The 20,124-nt window shown below is 41.2% G+C and overlaps 1 protein-coding gene across 4 annotated transcripts in view; it reads right to left on the bottom strand.

Moving 5' to 3' along the window:
* The window catches only part of LOC143678265 (UDP-glucuronosyltransferase 1A6-like), a 129,071-nt gene that overhangs the window by 5,284 nt on the left and 103,663 nt on the right, over window positions 1-20,124 (bottom strand). For 3 of the 4 annotated variants that reach the window (XM_077155488.1, XM_077155487.1, XM_077155489.1), the window contains exon 2: window positions 505-636. In XM_077155488.1, the coding sequence (XP_077011603.1) occupies window positions 505-636 (132 nt within the window). Of the gene's footprint in view, window positions 1-504; window positions 637-9,530; window positions 10,448-20,124 lie in introns of those variants that run through there. The other variant, XM_077155486.1, reaches the window with a different exon arrangement.

Raw genomic sequence — 20,124 nt, 5'->3', positions numbered from 1 at the left:
AGGGCTGGGAGATGCAGTGACCAGGAGAGCCTCTGTGATCTAACTTCCTCTTTCTCATTCTGGGGGCTTGATTCCCGAGGCAGGCTCACTTTGTGAAAATTCAGCAAGCTGAGCACTTACGATTTTCACACTTTTCTGTACTTCAACGAAAAGTTTACTTAGTAAGATGAGGGGTTATAGAACCATAAAGACAGAAATAAACCTAGTGCCTTAACAGCATTTTGGAAAAATTTCCCTATTTAATATGAAGAACAGTATTCCTTAAATTCTCTTCAGCACACTTTTAAGTCTCTTAGGAAAATGAAACTTTCTAGTAAAGTGGATCATTGTTTAACAAAGCGGTTGAGCCTTGAATTACAAAAACGAATTTCCGATTAAGAATTGGGAATTGGCAGGGAAAACCCAAATCTAAATTCCAAATAATAGAGTTAATGCAAATACTAAAGTCTGGGGTTACAACTCATATGAAGATAGATACAAAGGAGTCATATAGAATCTACTTACTGTCTGAGGTATTTTACTCAAAGCATCAGCAATTTCCATCGCTTTCTTCTCTGGAATGTCTGAGACCATTGATCCCAAAGAGAAAACCACAATCCCATGTTCTCCGGAAGCGTTAACATAGGCTTCAAACTCCTGGAACCAGGGGAGAAATTTCCATTTATTATTATTTTTTGTATATTCTTTGGTGATTACATGCATACATTAAGCTCTGTATCAGGTATCTTCCTCTCAAAAATGTGGTTAAAGGTATATATACTATTGATAACTTTATATCATTACATATTTCATATATAACATATATCAAACAAATATTTTAGAGGCAGCATTTATTAATGTTTTGTTTTACAGTGTTTCCTTCTCCTTTCTTCCCTTCCAAAGAAAGAAGGCTTCTTATCACTGGGGCAACCTTTGGGTTCTCTTTTGAGATGCAAAATCCAGGCAATGGGATAATTTGCTAAAATGGAAGGTATCATCTTACCCACTTCCCCAGGGCTACAAGTAGCTGCAGAGTTCTAGGGGAGAAAGCAGGTGTTCAGGAAGGAACTGAAAGAGGAAGAGAAGACAATGAGAAGCACTTGGAGGGACACATATAGAGGAAGCACACAGAGGAAGCACCTGGAGGGACACATATAGAGGAAGCACATGCGGAAGCACATAGAGGGACACACAGAGAGGAAGCACATGGGGGAAGCACATGGAGGGACACATATAGAGGAAGCACATGGGGGAAGCACATGGAGGGACACACAGAGAGGAAGCACATGGGGGGAAGCATACTAAGGTGAATGAGATCATGGAGAGAGAAGACTTCTAGCAGTTTCTGGAAAAGTTAAGTTTGGGGGAGGGGAAATCTGCCCAAAGAGGTCTTTCAGGAAACTTTCTGTGGGAGGCATCCAGTAAAACTCCTGCACTGCCCCTTTAAGAAATTCTATAGAAAAGATCTGTATTACTTTCAAGGCTTTGGGAATCTAAAATCACTTCTAATCCAGTGACAGGTGTAAAGGATAATGACAAATAGCACTGCTATTACTGTAAGACCATTCCCTTTGTATGTTAAAAGAAGGAACAGAGAAAATTGAGTACTGGGCTCACAATGAAGGTCGAACCTCAAAGGGCAAAGACAGCCTTTAACAACTCATCGCTTTCCCCTGCAATCTGTAGCAGGGTCTTCTGTCTACATGGTGGACAATAAATTTTGGATGATTAACAATAATATTCATGTTAACTCCGCAGAAATTTAACCAGTCAACCTTGTATTTTTCAACCTTTCCTGCTGAAGAGTTGGTTAAAGTGTAAGTCAACTTTCCTGCCTTAGCAAGAATATATTGAAATATATTTGAATCCTTCTTTGCTGGCTATATAATATACTATAAAAAGCAAAATATTCCCCTCAAAGTGTGAATGATACAAAACAGGGAGAGAAACTCTTGCAAGTGTGCCCGTGACCTGACCGGGGCTGAATCCCAGCCCACTAAGCATATGATCCTCACCTGGAGGCACAGGCCCTGTTCTAGAAGATAATTCCTATAGCTGCATGATCACGCTGTCAGCCGAGGAAGAACAGAAAGCTGAAGGAATCTCAGGATTCCTCTCACAAATATCCCCTTGGGCATCACAGCCTTCGCTATATAGGGAGGAAGTTGGAGATGAGACCAGGGGACTTCTCTCTAAAGAATCTTCTGGGCCACATGACCCAGGGATCAAGAAATAAAGAACAGAGAGGGAGTTGCGTGACAATGCCTCTACAGATTACACCTGTTTTCCTGCTGCAAGCAAAACAGCATCACTGGCAGGAGTTAGGGAAGCAGTCTGCAGAATTGATTCAAAATCCTTCCTATTGTCTATAATCACCTTTTCTTCAAATCAGGAAGTGACTGTTTCCAACAAGTGAGTTTTGGTATATTTGAACTGTGAGTGATGAATGATCTAGTTAATAATGAACATTACAATGATAGAAATGAGCAATTTCTTGTTCCCTTATATGAAGCAGCAGGACAGGATGTTACAAAATGTTTGCTTGTTGGGGATGAGAAACTGATGGCCGGGATTCCCAATTATTAATTATGGATTATAGAGCATGACCTATCAAAAGCTTCTCCCTCAAGTAATAAGGAATAGGCTTTAGAGATGCAAGTCAGGCAAAGAAAAGCTCTGAAATGAGGCAACAAAAAGGTGACCCAATCAGAACAGCAGCATTAGCTGCAGCGCTGAAATGGAGGAGCTGGAGATAAGGAGGGTTGATGTGTCCTCAGTAAGAATATTAGCTCAGTCTGTTCTCCCCCCAACCTTAAAAACCAACTCCAAAGTACTTCCATCTTAAGGAAACACGTGGGTGTGCATGCACACACACACACTCACATACTCACACATATACAGAGTGGTAAATTCACTCAGAGGAAACAAAGCAAGGCATGAGTATGATCTCCAACTGCAGGACATCAGTGATCTAATTAATACCCCCAAACCCATCCCAAGTGTCAGCCACATTTTTCAGACGTTTCCACAGAACGCTGAGGGCACTGATGATATTGCAAGATAAGGCTGGATTTGCCCAGAAAGGAGGGGTCTCCCAGGACGCAGGGCTTCCAGTGCTACAACCAGACCAGGAAGGTTGGTCAACCCAGATGCGAGACAGAGGAAACAACACTGAGGATACAGGATTTTAACAGTGACCTCTGCCAGGTTGGTTTCTGAGGATGACCTGTAAAGGCCTGTTACTGACCAGCCTCCCCCGGGAGCGACCCTATGCCCCGTTCATCCGACCCAAGTCCTTCAGCTCATGGTGGCTTCCACATCCGAGGTCAGGGAGCCCGAGTCATCCTCCCTGCTGTGGTTTCTGGCTGTGGCAGGAACGTCCTGAGGCACTACCTCTTTGCGATCTGCAGGACAGCTCTCTCCCTTTCCGCCTTTCTCTTACCCATGGGGAAGGAGCACATCTCTAAGCTCTCCTTACTGAGTGATGAATACCTCTTACCTAAACTTCATTCATAAAAGTCACTGTTGGATTTGGGGGTAACTAAGACAAAGTGAGAGACTTGAACTTTGGTGAACTCAAAAAATAATTCAATGAGATTATATTGGTAGAAAGAGAGAACACACAGAGAAGCAGTTTATAATTGGTAAAGCATAGTGATTTGCCATAAATTACATTGTTCCCAACCCATCACCAACATCTTTCTGGCTACATAAACTGAAGTGACACAGTACTTATCTTAATGAATTCATGGGTTATTTAGATTTTTTTCAAATGAAGAGATAATATTTATGTAAAAAACTGGAGAAAGGAAGATATGAAAAGTGAAGTGTGCTTGATAATAGCAATACTTATTTTATAATAAAGATTTTTTTTTAAAAAAAGGTCTGTAGCCCTATAGCATTAATTAATAGAGTGCCCTTTCCTGTCCCTCTTCTCTGCTCCATTCCTCTTGTTTTTATCTTGTTGTGTTGTTTTAGGAGATATTGTCCTTCTGACATGTCAAGAGCCATATAAAAAGAAAAAAGTCTGTGGCTGGGTTCTGGTAATGTAATCCCATTATCCCCTCCCAAGTAACTTCACATGTACCTGCCATCCTGCAGTGATACAAATCATGAATAAAGATAATTCTGATTTTGGGGGGTTTTTCAAGTAAGTGAAGAAGAAGACACAGTGTACAGTGGGGGAACTAGCAGGACTTTCATTTCCTATTTTTCCCATAATATCTGTGTTAAGATAAAGGTAAGGATAAAAATGGTTGTTTTTATTGATAATGCAGGGAAGTTTTCACAAACATGAGTAAAATAATTAACGAAATTTGTAATTACAGCATTTAGTCTCGTGTTTTCAATTTGATTCTTGAGTTCATTTTTCTCTAGATTATGTTGGCCATAATCAGCTATTACCAAATCTACAGCTATTATTAAATTACTTTGCAGAAACAAAGTTTATTTGTTTATTGTTATTAGCTGGTTTATTTCTGGTGGAAAGCTGCAATGCTTCTCAAGTTCCAGATTTGCATATTCTGTATAAACAGTTGTTTGGATGGGTTGTAATAAAGAAGATGCTACCAATGAAGTACAAAACCCACCAGGTGATAAGACTGTGAACATCATGAGCACTCAAGAAGGCAGTTCCATACATAACCACCATATTCACTGAATATGGTGCCAATGCCCCATTCTTATTCCTGTGACTCAGCAAAGGGCGTTTCAGTTTGTAGAAGCAATTCGGCTTTGAATTTATAACTTTTTTTGATGGTTACCTGCACGTCCATTGCTGTCAATGGACTTTAACATTACAACCTGACTCCTAGGTTAAGGGAAGTACACTGTGTCTTCTTCTTCACTTACTTGAAAAAACTAATGTGTAGTACAAATATACTTTGGTTAATTCTGAAATATATCATTTTTTAACAAAATCATCTTAAAAGCAAAACAATTGTGATCTATTAGTTTTAAATTAAAATGTTCTGATCTTGTTGAAAGAACAATTGTATAAGAACCAAGATTCATACTTTTTTAATAATTGCCTTTTGACTTCACCCTTTTTGTCATCACTTCAGAATGAAAATTCTCATTTAAATCTAAAAGTTACCTTGTCATTTGTATTATTAGGACAATATTACTAGAGTACTTATTTATTATATTTCAGATTCTCTGGTAGTCTTAAAGTTACCTATTCCTCTTGTTCTTTTCCTGCCATTAGGGACAGTTAAAGCTGGGAAACAATGAAAATAGTGAATATTACAAGCAATTTAAAACTATGTATGAGTATTCTTTGTAGGGCTTGCATTAGTTTTCTCCTTCCAAATGTCTTCTGTTTTTCAAGAATCCCTATTTAACACTTAAATGACCAGTTTCCAGTCACTTTATCTTCATCTACTAAGAGGTACCTACAAATATTGTGAGCTTCATTGCTCACCACTCTTTCGTCTTCTCACCATCTCTCCCAGGTCTTGAAGGCACTGCTTACCCATCTTCAGTCTGGCCATGTTCCTCAGAAGAAACATGGGGATATCATCTCTAAATCTCTACATATTCACAAAGAAGTTCTCTCACCCTGAAACGGAAGTGGCCTCTTGGATTCTTGAGTTTCATTCCTTTTCTGTCAAAATTATTCTACCATTTTTTGGCTTTCAGGCTTGCCAATGAGCTGTCCAGTGTCAGGATGATTGGGTTTCCTTTGTGAGTGAGTTGTTCTTTCTCTATGGACTTTCTTTATGGATTTTACCTTTACTTTTTAAGTTTAGAGGTTTGGTGAAGTCATGAAAGTATCCACCATATATATATCTTAAATAAAGATAAAGATATATATATATATATATGTCATGTCTATTTATATAGCATGAGAGAGTGAAAGATCTTTCCTGGGATTCAGCAAGCCATTCCAATATGCAGACTCGATTTTTTTATAGTGTAGAGAAATTTTTGCTGCTATTGGTTAATTTCACCTCTTTCCAAGTGTTCCTTTTTGCCCTTCTGAAATCCCTATTATTCACATATACGCTCTCCAAACTCTGTTCTCCAACCCTTTTATTTCTTTCCTTATGGTTTTTCACTCTTTAATTTTTTTCTAGGTTGTAAGTTATTTCTTCTACTCAACTTCTTAGGCCACTAATTCAGGTCCCAACTGTTTACCATTCTCTCCTTCAATTAATCCACGAATGTATTTACTCAAGCATATTATTTCTGTTTCAAAACGTCCCTTTCATTGTTATATTCAAATTTCTTGTGTTTCGTTCTGATTGGTGTCTCTTTGCTCCTGTTTCCTTAGAAGTCCCTTATTCTCCCTTATTCTTATTCCACATATTGGGGCTCAGACCCAGTTGCTGGGGTACCTTCAGCAGAGGTAAAGCCATGAGTAAAAAAGGCAAGTGGTCTGTCTCTGAACACGTGGGACGGATGGGAATCGCCAGCTCTCGTGCAGGCACCAGGAGGAGGGCTTTGCTCTTGGGTCTTTTCGGCAGCCAAGGCTGGCAAAGCTTCATTCTCTGCCAGCTCAGGGCAGAGTGGCCCAGGCACCCATTTTTACATCGCTGTGACCCGTGGAAGCAACAAGCTGTTTCTCCAAGAGGCATGCTTCCCTACTCTCTGCCCTGGCCCCCAGGCTCTGTTCTGGGGAGAGGGGAATTTCTGTTGTAGCTCACCTTCAAGTTTCCAGCCTGCATCCTACAGACTCTAGGAGATGTATGGGGGTGTGCTGGTGTTGGGGAGATGAAGTACAGAGAACACAGAGATATGTTCAAACTACCCAATCCCCAGGCCCTCCAGAAAGATGATTTTGCAGAGTTGACAGGTAATCAAGTTTGGACTGAGCTACAGAACAGTATGAGGTTATTTTTAGAGATTTAATTTTTTTATAAGAAAAATATTACCATGTTTAGAATTCACCATGGGTGAAGGGTGAGAAGGGGCTAGGATTCTGGGAATAGACTAAACTTTCAGCTCTGTCATCCATCCCTCTGGACTCACTTTCCACTGAGTGGGGCAGGGCAGGAAGCAATGAGGAAATGACTGGCTTTGTGGGAGGGCAGGAGGAGTCTTGTTTTATATCATAGGGAAAAAGTATGTTTGTGAGTGCTGGGACAGGACAGTCACCACTACAAGAATGGAGGTGCAGCATGTTTTTTAATAAGCAAAGGGGAAAAAAATAAATAGTAACCAGACAAGCCATCCAAAACAAGAAAATGTGAAAACAACACAGGAAAAATAATAAAATTGGAAGAATTATTATCAAGTCCATCAATTTCTAAACGAACTGTAAACAGGCTAAATTCCCCTGTCTGACTAGGCTAGAAATAGCACCTCCACCTTGCTTAAAAAAGAAAAAGACAGTTTGAAGACAAAGGGATAGTAAAAGCATACTAGTACAATGTAAGCAAAAGTAGTGCAAGGATAGCGATATTAACCTTTAAAATATGGAATTTCAGATTTAAAACATTAAACAAGGAAGAGGACTACCAGCAGGCACAACTGACAGAGACTTGTCACACTGTCACACCTAAACCTGTTTCACCAAACAAGTCAGCAACCAATAAGTGGAGTGAAAACTCTCATCAGTAAACCTAGCAACACAACTACAACTCATCACTTTCACAGATTTACCCAGGGAAGGTGGGGTTGGGGGGAAGGTGGGGTCATATGCCTGAAAGGCAGGTGATAAAGTTCAGCAGTCTCTCCTATTAAACAGCTGAAGGAAAAGAAGGCTATCACTCAAATAACTAAAGGGTATTTGCCAAAAAAAAAAAAAAAAAGCTAAATGAAATAAATGTACGTTAAAATCAGGAGCAAGGCAGAAATCCTTGCTATTGCTCAAATTATTCAACTGTTTTTAGAAAACCTACTGAATTCAGTGAGACTGATATATTGATATGGAATTTGAAACAGAAGAAATACATTTCCTTCATCAGCAAATGAAAATGCCTCATGTAGTTTTAAGTAATCAGGAGAATCAACCCCTTGGTCAGATGAGTAGATAGTAAGTAGATAATCAGCTGAAAGAGAAATGGAAAACAAAAGACTATAGAGCACTTAAAAAACAAATAAGAAGGCATAGAACAAAGGACAGGATATTTCATCTATGTTAAGACAATGTTTGCAGTAGCAAAAAAAAAGAATGCCCTCCATAGGGAGATAAATGACTGGCCAAATAACTTGTGGTATATAAGTACATGGAATACTATGTAGCAGCTAAAAGAGAGTAAGACAGGGGCAGGCCACGGTGCTCAGCAGGCAGACTTCTCGCCTGCCATGCCGGAGACCCAGGTTTGATTCCCGGTGCCTGCCCATGAAATAAGAAAAAATCACATACAAGCTTTGGAACTGGAGTAATATGGGGGACATAAGTGAGTGATGAGAACACATTATTTTCCTATTTTCTAAAGCAAACAACAACAAAAATTCTTTGTGCATACCTAATCTGTATGTCATTATGGGAATATAAAAAACTGTTGTGATTATTACCTCCCTAGTAACTAGTCCTCTGTCCCAACCCCCTTATTTTCATTCAACTGCTTAATAAGTGTTTGTTGAGTGTCTCCTAGTTGCACAGAGCCCCAGAGGCAGGGGTTGGGGAAATCGAGGTCACAGGGGAATGAGGAGACAGCAACCCTGACCCTCATTTCTCACTTGTATTCCTTTTACTATCCAAATTCATTTAAAATATGAATCACTTTGGAGACATGATGGAAACTAAGATTCAGCCCTCTCCAAGCACGACCACAGGCCCATGATAAGAGCCAGACTCAGCCCATGGAAAGTGTCTGGCCTGCCAACCTCTGACAAGGACACGCATGAAAGCTCACTGAGAGGTTGCCTCTCTCTAGACTCTTTCACTAATTGTACTTTGGAAGGAGCATGTCCTGCCATTCTCAAGTACTCCACTGACATTTAGAAGGACACATGAATCCCATGTCAAATTCTGAAGGGAGGAAAAATTAACATTTCAGGAGATGAGATGCCTGACCTTCTGCCCCATGTCAGAACCTGTCAGGTTATTCCATTAGAAGAGAAGGGACTGCAGAAGTCATCTTCCTATCACAATATCGAGAATCTGGAGTTTCGGCCAGGAGCAGAGAGGTGCTAAGTCCTGACTCACCTGCCCCTGACCCAGAGGTGGGTGCATTTTTTTTTGTTTGTTTTCTGCTGAGTGCAGCAAATGCAGCATTCTGTATGCTCCAGTGGAGCACACTAAACAGAAGCCCCAAAGTATGTTTTCCTAAAGTCGAATACAAAAGCAATAACCCAGGGCAGTACAATGGTGGCTCAGTAGCAGAATTCTCGCCTGCCATGCTGGAGACCTGGGTTTGCTTCCTGGAGCTTGCCCACACCAAAAAAAAAAAAAAAAAAAAAAACAATAACCCAGAGGACAACGCTAAATGGGAAATACAAATTACAGCTTAGACCTAAGAGGTCTTCAAGGCAGACAAGTACAAAACAGGGCATTTTAAGCTATCTCAGCATGCTCGTTCCACCCATACCCGAGACACATTCCTCTCTCCAGAAGTACTTGCAAGAATGAAGGCATATGGAGATCTCACTCAAATACACACCTGGGATAGCGGTTTTCTATGAGCACTGTGTAGCCCACCAATAAAAATCATATTGGGCATGATGGGCCTGGGGTAATCCTTGACAAAGTCTGTTCTGAACAGCCAGACAGATGCAGAGTTCATCAGGTCCTGGACAGTCACGTCTCTCTGAAGGACCTCCGAGGCCAGTGTGGCGTACGGAGAATAAACTGCATGGCATAGAAAGGACTCCATGGAGGCAATCAGCATGTTTTTTACCCGCTGCATAAAAGTCATGTGATCTGAGTTAGAAGACAGAGACCTGGGCACATAGGATGGTGGGTTGGGGCACTGGGTACCCTCCAAGTCTAAGCTGCACGGCAGCTTGTGCAAAAGGTAGACAGCAGGTAGAGCCAGGTACTGGGCGACGATAGAGCCACAAGGGAGAAAAGGGTCCATTAGCACAGCATCAAAGCCGCTGTCCCCCAAAAAGTTCATGAGCTCCTGGTTGTGCAGGAACTGGGAGCAGGCAGATAAAAACATAGCTGAGTTCTGTTGCACTCTCTTGTACGTTTCCACCACACGCTGGAAAAACCCTTCATTCTTGAAAGCCCACTGCCCAAGACTAGCAAAAACCACTTTCAGTTCCTCCCTTCCGAATGGCACAGGGTACCTCTTCAGGGTGTAGGATGCTCCTTCTTTAATGTGCACAGATGCATCAGGCGCTACCACCAGGACTTCATGGCCCCTCTGCTGCAGCTCCTGGATGACCCCGAGCATGCTGAGCCAGTGGCTGCCATCCACTGGGACCACCAGCAGCTTCCCACCCTGGGATACAGTGGGGCCGAGTGCACACAGCAGCAGGGCCAGGACAAAGGGACATGGGCCCTGGGACTCTGGGGCCATTGCACCTAGACTGCTGCTTTGCCAGCGGTTCAGCCTCTCCCACTACATGTTGTAAGAACTAATAACTGCACCTAGTTAATGTTTGCTTGTGTCACATGACAATGGCCATGGGTGTGCTAAAGATAGCAGGAAATGTACATTTAGAGATAAAGAGGGTGCGGCTTCAGGGTTACCTGGTTTCTTTTAACTGTTTTGAAATAGTTTCAAACTTAGAGGATAGCTACAAAAATAATACAAACCCCATATGGAGAACTCCAACATACTGCTCCCCACACACACAGATTCACCGATTTTAACATTTTGCCACATTTTTAATAAATATCTATCCATCTAACTATTAGTCTGTCTGCCTGTATATCAATCCATTTTCTCAATACCTGGGTATAGGTTATACACAACAAGCTCCATGAACACTTAATACAGCCATGCACATTTCCTAAGCAAGGATATTCACTTATGTAAAACACCTTAAATGCAGCTGAGTTCAAGAAATTTAACACTGATACAAAATTAAAACCTGTATTTCAATTTTTCTTATGTCCCAATAATGTCCTTTAGAGCCTTCTCTCCTCCCTTGCTAGATACCACCCAGGATCATGTATTTAATTGTCATTTTCTTTCCTGAGTTTCTTAATACACAAAAATAGTTTAACTGGCTGGAATTCCTTACCAATCCACCAAGCAAAATATTTCCAGCACCCTTGAATCCATTAAATTAGCCTTGCCATGGACCAACAGACATGAGAAAAAGACCATTTTGTGATAAATTAGTCTTCCTTTTCAGAAATAAAACACAAGGCAGAATATTTCTTTTAGAAAGAAAAGAACATGACATTGCAACCCCACCTTTGGCCCATGGAAAACTTTTAGAACTGTCCTTTTCTGTGGCTCATCTAGAATTTTTCCCTACCTGATTTTTTTAATTCATTCATCCGACAAAGATTTATTGAATATGGCACAGTGCTGGGCTTTGAGGCTCTGGAAGTGATCAAAACAGATGAGGTTCCTCTCTTCCCAGAACTCATGATCCATATAGAGAGACAGACAGATGAAAGGAACAGATAGATTAGAGACATTAGAGATTACAAAAATGGCTAAGGAGGAAATAAACAGGAGAGTGAGCAAGGGGGTGCTGGGGTAGAGAATGATGGGAAGGGGAAACCCACATGAGTATGTGGGTACAGAAGGCCTCTCCGAGGACTGATGCGTATCCATGCAAAAAATATGATGGTTAGTTTTATGTGAACTTGGCTAAGCTATGGTGCCCAGTTATTTGGTCAAATACTAAGCGAGATGATGCTGTGAGGGTATTTTGTAAATATGATCAACATTTACAATGAGTTATCGTTAAGTAAATGATAATGAGGGTTGGCTTCATCCAATCAACTGAAGGTTTAAGAGCAAAAATTGACAATGGCAACTAAAAGAGTCAAAAACCTAGGAACAAACTTAACTGAGGACATAAAGGACCCATACACAGAAAACTACATAGCATTGCTAAAAGAAATCAAAGACTTAAACAAACGGAAAGACATTACATGTTCATGGATTGGAAGTCTAAATGCCAATTCTGTCCAAGTGAATTAACAGATTCAGTCCAATACCAATCAAAATTCAAAAGCCTACTAGGCTGAAATGGAAAGGCTAATTATCAAATTCATTTTGAAGGGAAAGGGGCCTCAAATAGCTAAAAACATCTTGAAAAAGAAGAATGAAGTGGAAGGACTCATGCTTCCTGACTTTAAAGTATATTATAAAGCCACACTGGTCAAAATAGCATGGTACTGGCATAAAGATAGACATACTGATCAATAAAATCAAATTAAGAGTTCAGAAACAGACCCTCAGACTCTTCCAAGCTCACTCAATTGGGACAGAACAGTCTCTTCCATAAATGGTGCTGGGAAGACTGGATATCTATATCCAAAAGAATGAAAGAGGACCCCAATCTCATACCCTATACAAAAATTAACTCAAAATGGATCAAAGACCTAAATATGAGAGTACCACCAGCTAAGAACAGAGCCAGTCAGTGCTCCCAGTGAGGATCCCTGGTCCTGAACCCAGAAAGAATAAACTTTGTGCACATTCTGAGAACACACGTCTTACCCAGCTTGTCCGGTAGTGGCCTGAGGGTTCACTGTCCCAGAGCTTGTGCTGTGTATAGAAGGCAGCTCATGGAACTCTCCTACAGAGTTCCTGAGGCAAGGGATTGCTGGCTGTAGGATGTATATTTCAATGCCCAGAGCTGGAATGAAACCATGTCCTAGGCGAGAGGACATTCAGAACCATAAACAGAGGACTTCCTAGGGCCACAAGATGAATGCATGGAAAGGATCAGAGAGGTTCCTATGCTTTGGCTGTAACCTATTCTCCAAACTTATTGGATAAGATTTGAAGGATAACACTCACACACAGGTCGATGTGCAAAGACTGGGCAATGTATTTTTTTTTCTCCTTCTCCTTCAGCTCCCGGCAGTCAAGGAAAGTGCTGTCATAACACTAGGTGGATACAAGCCCAAGAAAGAGGTGCCTCAGAGTCTAAAATCCAGCAATAACACACAAGAATAGCAAAATATCCACATTTCAACAAAAGAGGGCCTAGGCACAGGAGAAGATTAAAGCAGTAGGAACTACCAATGGGGAAGATCAGACCTGGAACATTACAGACAAAGTCTTTTTTAAAAAATGGTTCTGAATATGCTCAAAGAGCTACAGGAAGATACAGGCAATGAACTAAAGGAAATCAGGAAACTAACAGATGAACACAAAACAGACTATCAATATAAAGGTGGAAAATATGGAAAGGAACAAAAAAAGAGCTGAAGACCACAGTAACAGAAATTAAAAATTCTCTAGAGGGATTCAAATACAGATTGGAGCTGGCAGAAGAATCAGTGAACTTGAACATAAGACAAGTGAAATCATCCATTCTGAGGAGCAGGAAGAAGAAAGAAGAAAAGTGAACAGAGTCTGAGGAACCTGTGGGGCACATCAGACATATCAATTTGTGCACCACAGGAGCCCCAAAAGTGGCAGAAAATATTCAAAGATATAACGGCTGAAAACTTCCTAAAGTTAAAGAAAATACATGAATGTGCTGAATGTGCATGTGATGATTTGAAGCTGCATGTACCCCAGAAAATATCATGGTCTTTAATCCTATCCTGTGGGTGTAGACCTATTATGAGTGAGGTCTTTTGATTAGATTATTTCAGTTGAGGGTTGCCCCAGGGTGGGTCTTAATCCTCTTACTGGAGTATTTTATAAGAGGATAAAAGATAAGAGAGAAGATACAGGAAAAAAAAAAAGCTCCAGAGAGAAGCTCACAGAGAAAGGACACAGAAGGTAAGAGAAACAAGGAGCTAAAAGAAAGAAACCTCAGAGAAGCTCAAAGAAGTCACTGAAGCCAGAGGTGGAAGCAATGAAACCTGGGAGAGACCAGCAGACATGCCACTTGGCAGAGGAGTCCCAAATGCCAGCAGCCTTTCTTCAGGAAGAAGGTATTTTCCTGTTGATGCCTTGATTTTGACATTTTCACGGCTTCAGAGTTGTAACCCTGTTAGTTAATAAATCCCTATTGTAAAAACCAACCCACTTCTGGCATATTGCATTTCATCAACTTTAGCAAACTAAATCAGTACACACCCAAGATGATGGACAAACTCCAAGCAGGATAAACCCAAATAGCCCACTCCACACCATGTTACATTCAGACTGTGGAATGCCAAAGATAAAGAGAGAATTCTGAAAACCACAAAAGAGAAGCAATGCATCACATACAAGGGAGCCTCAATAAGATTAAGTGCCGACTTCTCATTGAAACCATGGAGGCAGAAAGGCAGTGGGAAGACATATTTAAAGTTATGAAAGCAAAAAATTGTCAACCCAAATCAGTATCCAGAAAACTTGTCTTTCAAAAATGAGGGATGAACTAATTTCCTTCAGGAAAAGAAATATAAAAATATCTTTATACTTACAGCTTCAAAATAGCCCGAACAAGTGCTCATTTCAGCAATAATAATAAATATATTTCAACCAAAATTTTTTAAATGAGGGAGAGATTAAGAAATTCCAAACTAAATGAAAGCTGAGGGACTTCATCACCATTAGATCAGCCTACAAGAAATGCAAACAAGTTCTGCATTGAAAAGAAAGGACACTAGACAATTGACTGAAACCACATGAAGAACTAAAGTTCTCCAGCAAGATACTGGCATGGATAAATACAAACACCAGTAGGATTGTAGTTTTGACATGCAACTCCACTTTTTACTTTCTATAGGAGCAAACAGGCAAATGCATAAATGTAATGATAAATCAGTGATTTTAGATACATAATGTATAAATATGTTATTTGTGACAAGAGCTACTTAAAGGTCAGGGGACACGGGGAATACAGAGGTAAGGGAACAAAGTTTATGGATGCTGTTGAAGTTAAGTTGGTATCAAAGCAAAGGAGTTTGCTATAGATTTAGGATGTTAAATATAAGCCCCATGGTAACCACAAAGAAAATATCAGAGAATTTGAAAACTCACCGAGACAGAGAGTCGAGTACAGGTTACCAGGTTGGAGGGCATGGGGAGTTAATGAGTAATTGTGTAGGATTTCTGTTTAGGGTGAAGAGAAAGTTCTAGTAAAAGATGGTACTGCGCATACTGCAACATTGTCAGTGTGATCAACCCCACTGAATTGTATGCTTGAGAGGGATTGGGATGGGAAATTTGGTGGGATATATATTTTAACAATTAATAAAAAGAAAGAAAGAATAACAATAAATGCAATACATGCTACTAGATGGGATCTAGGAATGGAAGAGAAAAAGCTCAAAAGGACATTACTGGGACATAAGAAAAAAATGGAAGATAGAATGTAAGCTTTATATCAATGTTAAATTTCTTGAACTCACTTAACTGAATTATTTAAGGTGATTACATGGATGGTGTGGTGTGGTAGTTAAGATTCAGTTGTCAACTTAGCCAGGTGAAGGCACCTAGTTTTGTTGCTGTGGACATAAGCCAATGGTACGTGAACCTCATCTGTTGCTAATTACATCTGCAGTCAGCTAGGGGGCGTGCCTGCTGCAATGAATGACGTTTGACTTAATTGGCTGGTGCTTAAATGAGAGACCACAAAGTAGCACAGCCCAAGCAGCTGGGCAGTCCTCAACTCAGCACTCGCAGCTCAGCCCAGGCCTTTGGAGATGCAGAAAGAAGTCACCCCAGGGAAAGTTGTTGGAACCCAGGGGCCTGAGAGAAGGCCAGCAGAGACCATTCTGTGCCTTCCCACGTAAGAAAGAACCTCAGTGGAAAGTTAGCTGCCTTTCCTCTGAAGAACTAACAAAATCAATCCCCTTTTATTAAAAGCCAATCCATCTCTGGTGTGTTGCATTCCAGCAGCTAGCAAACTAGAACAAATGGGCATCCTTGTTCATGGGAAATGTGCATGAAGGTATTATATATGTTCAAGGAGTAGGATGTGTGCAGCCTACTCTCAAGTGTTCAGAAGGTAGATAGATTAGATATATGATTGATTGATTGAGAGATAAATGGATAGATAGATAAATATAAAGATAGCAAAAGAAAAAGAAAGAAGAAGGAAGGAAGGAAAGAAGGGAGGGAGGGAGGAAGGGAGATGGATGGATGTTGGATGATAGATGGAATGGTGCAGCCAGAGTGGACAAAATGTTAAAGTTGGTGGCTCTGGATGTCTGCAATTGCAGTTCTCTCAGGAGTATGTATTATTTTTATAACTGTCTTGTAATTACAGTTTGAAATTATTTCAAGATAAGTAAGGATTTAGAGGTAAAAGTGGAAGTGCAGAATGACCCTCCTCTTCTTTCTCCCAACTTCTACAACACCCTCCCCTAATAAAAAAGAAATTATATAAACACACACACACACACACACACACACACACACACACACACAAAACACCACATCACAGAACAGACTTAGGACAATTTATCAACCAGTTAATATAGACAACCTCTATAAAAATGTATCAGTGCCAGAAAAAACCACAATAATTTATTTTGATATTAAATGGCAACCCTTCCTCACTGGGATACTGGTGAAACCTTGGCCAGGAGTAGCTAAGTCAGATGACTGTCACACCCAGCTGCCATGGTCTTATTTCAGAGCCTCAACCCCTACCCCTCTCCTCTCTCCATCTCTTCTCATTCACAGCCTCAGGATCCCCTGTCCCATCCCAACCCACCACCACCTCAGAAAACCTCAGACAACAATTTCCTATGGCATAAAATAAAATTCTACCTCCACAGCTTTGCCTGCAGGACTCCAGGGACATGGACCCCAGCTCATCTGTTCAAGCTCATTCTTCCTCCTTCCCTTCTGCTGGCCCCCCTCCCTCTGCCCTTTATCCTCCAAGCATGCTGGGCCACTTGCCCTTCCCCAAACAGGCTTTGTACTTTTGCACTTTGCTTTGTCCACATTGGGCTTTACTTCTGACCAGCTTCCTGCTCCAGTTCATTGAGTGCTTACCAAGAGTTAAACCCAGGGCTTCATAACCCTCCTCTCCAGGAGACATGAAGTTGGCAGCTGTGCTCACTCAATAGACACAACCGAGCATCTCTCTTTCCTTTTAGAATCCATCTCTGTTCATACACAAACTGCTACCTTTAAAGCTATGGGTGCACACATGCACACACATATATACCCTGAAGCTTGCCCTCCCCTCCATCCTCTAGGACCTACATTCTGGGGTGAGCAAAAAAGATGTTGCAATGCTTTTGCTGTTTGTCATGCCCTTATCTGCAATTCTGAAATTTACAGGGCAATTCTTCCAAAGTCTGAATGTCAGGAGAGTTCATCCATAGATTACACAGGGCAAAGAGACAGTAAACAGAGGGTCACCACTCTGATGTTATCACTTTCCTGCATTCTGCAGAGCCTCAGACCTTTTGGAGGCTGCTGTCTACCTGGATGGTTTGTGTGCTGGTTTGAAATGATGTATGTACCCCAGAAAAGCCATGTTTTAATTCCAATCCCATTTTGTAAAGGTAGCCGCTTCTTCTAATCCCTATTCAGCATTGTATGTTTGAAACTGTAATTAGATAATCTCCCTGGAGATGTGATTTAATCAAGAGTGGTTGTTAAAATGGATTAGGTGGAGGCATGTCTCTGCCCATTTGGGTGGGTCTTGATTAGTTTCTGGAGTCCTATAAAAGAGGAAATATTTTGGAGATCCAAAAGGAGCAGAGAATACTGCAGCACCACGAAGCATAGTCCACCAGCCAGAGCTTTGAAGATGAAATAGGAAAATGTCTCCCAGGGAGTTTCATAAAACTGGAAGCCAGGAGAGAAAGCTAGCACATGATGCCGTGCTCACCATGTGCCTTTTCAGCCAAGAGAGAAACTGTGACTGTGGTTGCCCTGTGCCTTCTCACTTGAGAGAAACCCTGAACTTAGTCGGCCTTCTTGAACCAAGGTATCTTTCCCCGAATGCCTTTGATTGGACATTTCTACAGACTTGTTTTAATTGGGACATTTTCTCAGCCTTAGAACTGTGAACTAGCAACTTATTAAATTCCACTTTTTAAAAGCCATTTCATTTCTGGTATATTGCATTCTGGCAGCTAGCAAACTACAACAGTTTGGGACCACGACTCTGCCTGTAAAGCAGGAATTCTGTGTACTCGTCTAAAGAGTAGGTGATTCACACTCTCAACAATTACCAGGGACCACTGGTAAGCAATCCAATGGCACTTCTGCCCTGGAACCTAGAACTGACATTTAAAATCTACTGTCAATTCCCTCATTCACCTAACGTCCTCCAAAGTATAGGTCCTACTGTGTGCCAGGCACTATGCCAGGAGCTGGAGCTAGAAAACCAGTTAGAAATACTCCTGCAAGGCACTATCCAGTGAGCAAAGACAAGTTCACAAACAGGTGTGGGGCAGGGGTGGGGGGAGAGGGGAGCAATGTGCTCTAGTCAGGAAAGCACAGGTGGCTGAGGAAATGCTGAGTAGGGTAGCTGCATGGTTTTGCTTTGGGGACAACTGAAGTGTTGGATGTCTGCAAGAGCATTCCTAGCACCCAATTAGGAAGGCTCTTTCTTTTTATGCTGACAGCAGTCATTAATTAGCCCACCATGCCAGACTCTCCTGGCCCCTTCAATCAGGTCAGAGCTGCTTGTTATTCAACTAAGGCAGAAAAGAGACAGATTGCCCCCTGGGAATCAAAGGTGTCTTCCTTAAATCTCTGCAGCATTTTGCTTTCACTTTTACCAAGTCCTCATTTTCTTCTACCTTGCGTCCAAGTTAGCAGTTTGCATGACTTTCTCTGCTTCTAGACTGTAGGGCTGCATGGGCTTCACCTTTGGAATCACTTTATCGCTCAACTGTCACTCCCATTGCTTTGCAGACAGTAGGCACTCAGTAACCGGTTCAGCATGGACGTGACGACTACACACCTCCCTTTGCTCTGGGCCCTATGTCTCGAGGGCAAGTGCTAAAACAGATGACTGTTAGACCCAGCTGCCACTGTGCCATCTCAGAGCCTCAGCCCCTTTGCCCCCTTCTCACTCTCTTCTTTTTCACAGCCTCAGGACCTCTTGTCCCACCCCATTCCACTACCACCTCAGAAAACCTCAGACAACAATTTCCTATGGCATAAAATAAAATTCTACCTCCACAGCCTTGCCTTTAGGACTCCAGCAACAGGAACCCCAGCTCACTTGACCAAGCTCATTCCTCGTACCTCCTTTGTGCTGGCCCCCCTCCCTCTGCCCTTTATCCTCCAAGCATGTTGGGTCACTTGCCCTTCCCCAAACAGGCTCTGTACTTTAGCACTTTGCTTTGTTCACGTTGGGCTTTATTCCTGACCAGCTTCCTGCTCCGGTTCATTGAGTGCTTATCAAGTGTCAAACCAAGGGCTTCACAACCCTTCTGTCCAAGAGACATGAAGTCAGCAATTCGTTCTAATGGGATAATGCCCCTATCCCTTTGCATCAATGAACACTCTGGCAAATATTAGAAAGTTCACTGGTTCAGGGATTATGTCTCATTGCTGAGCAGCTTTTAATATATCTCTGCCTGAGAGGGGTTAGTTCAGTGCTATTGCCAAGAGTTAGGTCTTGTGTTCATATAGTGACTGCAAAATGCTAATGGCTGCTTTATTCTGTTGCTTCATTCTAAGAGCCAAGAAGTTTATTAAATGTTCCTGAGTAAATGTAAGTTACGTGCAATTATTATTTTATATAAGAAAACCAGAAGCTGTCTGAGGCAATCATGATTACTCTTATGCATTACTTAATGAAGTAATTATGTAACTGCTTAGAATATCCTTTTTTTGTTTGTTTCACTACATGGTTAAATGATTTGTCATTGAACTTACATCTGAACCGTATATTTTCCTTCTGTGTTTCAAAAAACATGCTATCTAAATAACTGGTGATTTTTATTGTGCAGTTACAGATCTAAACACCCACACATATTTGTGATTTAAACGGGAGAAATCCTGTTATCTAGATGCCACAGAAGAGCAAAATTTTATCCAAGTTTAAATCTCATTCTTTCCTTCCCACAGGCATAGAGAGTTCATGAGTTTTCTTCTCCTAGCTGCCCATATAATTCATAATGATTAATAACTTAATAAATTTGTGTGATATAAATATAGAGTGTCATGTTCCACTGCTTTAATATGATCCCTTCCCTTTTCTGCAAAGGCACTATTGGCTGGAAGAAAAACGTTTTGGTTAGTTCTCCAG

Source organism: Tamandua tetradactyla, chromosome 3 (assembly GCF_023851605.1).
Source record: "Tamandua tetradactyla isolate mTamTet1 chromosome 3, mTamTet1.pri, whole genome shotgun sequence".
Classification (NCBI taxonomy): Eukaryota; Metazoa; Chordata; class Mammalia; order Pilosa; family Myrmecophagidae; genus Tamandua; species Tamandua tetradactyla.
Note: the sequence above shows the minus strand (reverse complement) of the source record. Positions and strands in the feature narration are given on the sequence as shown.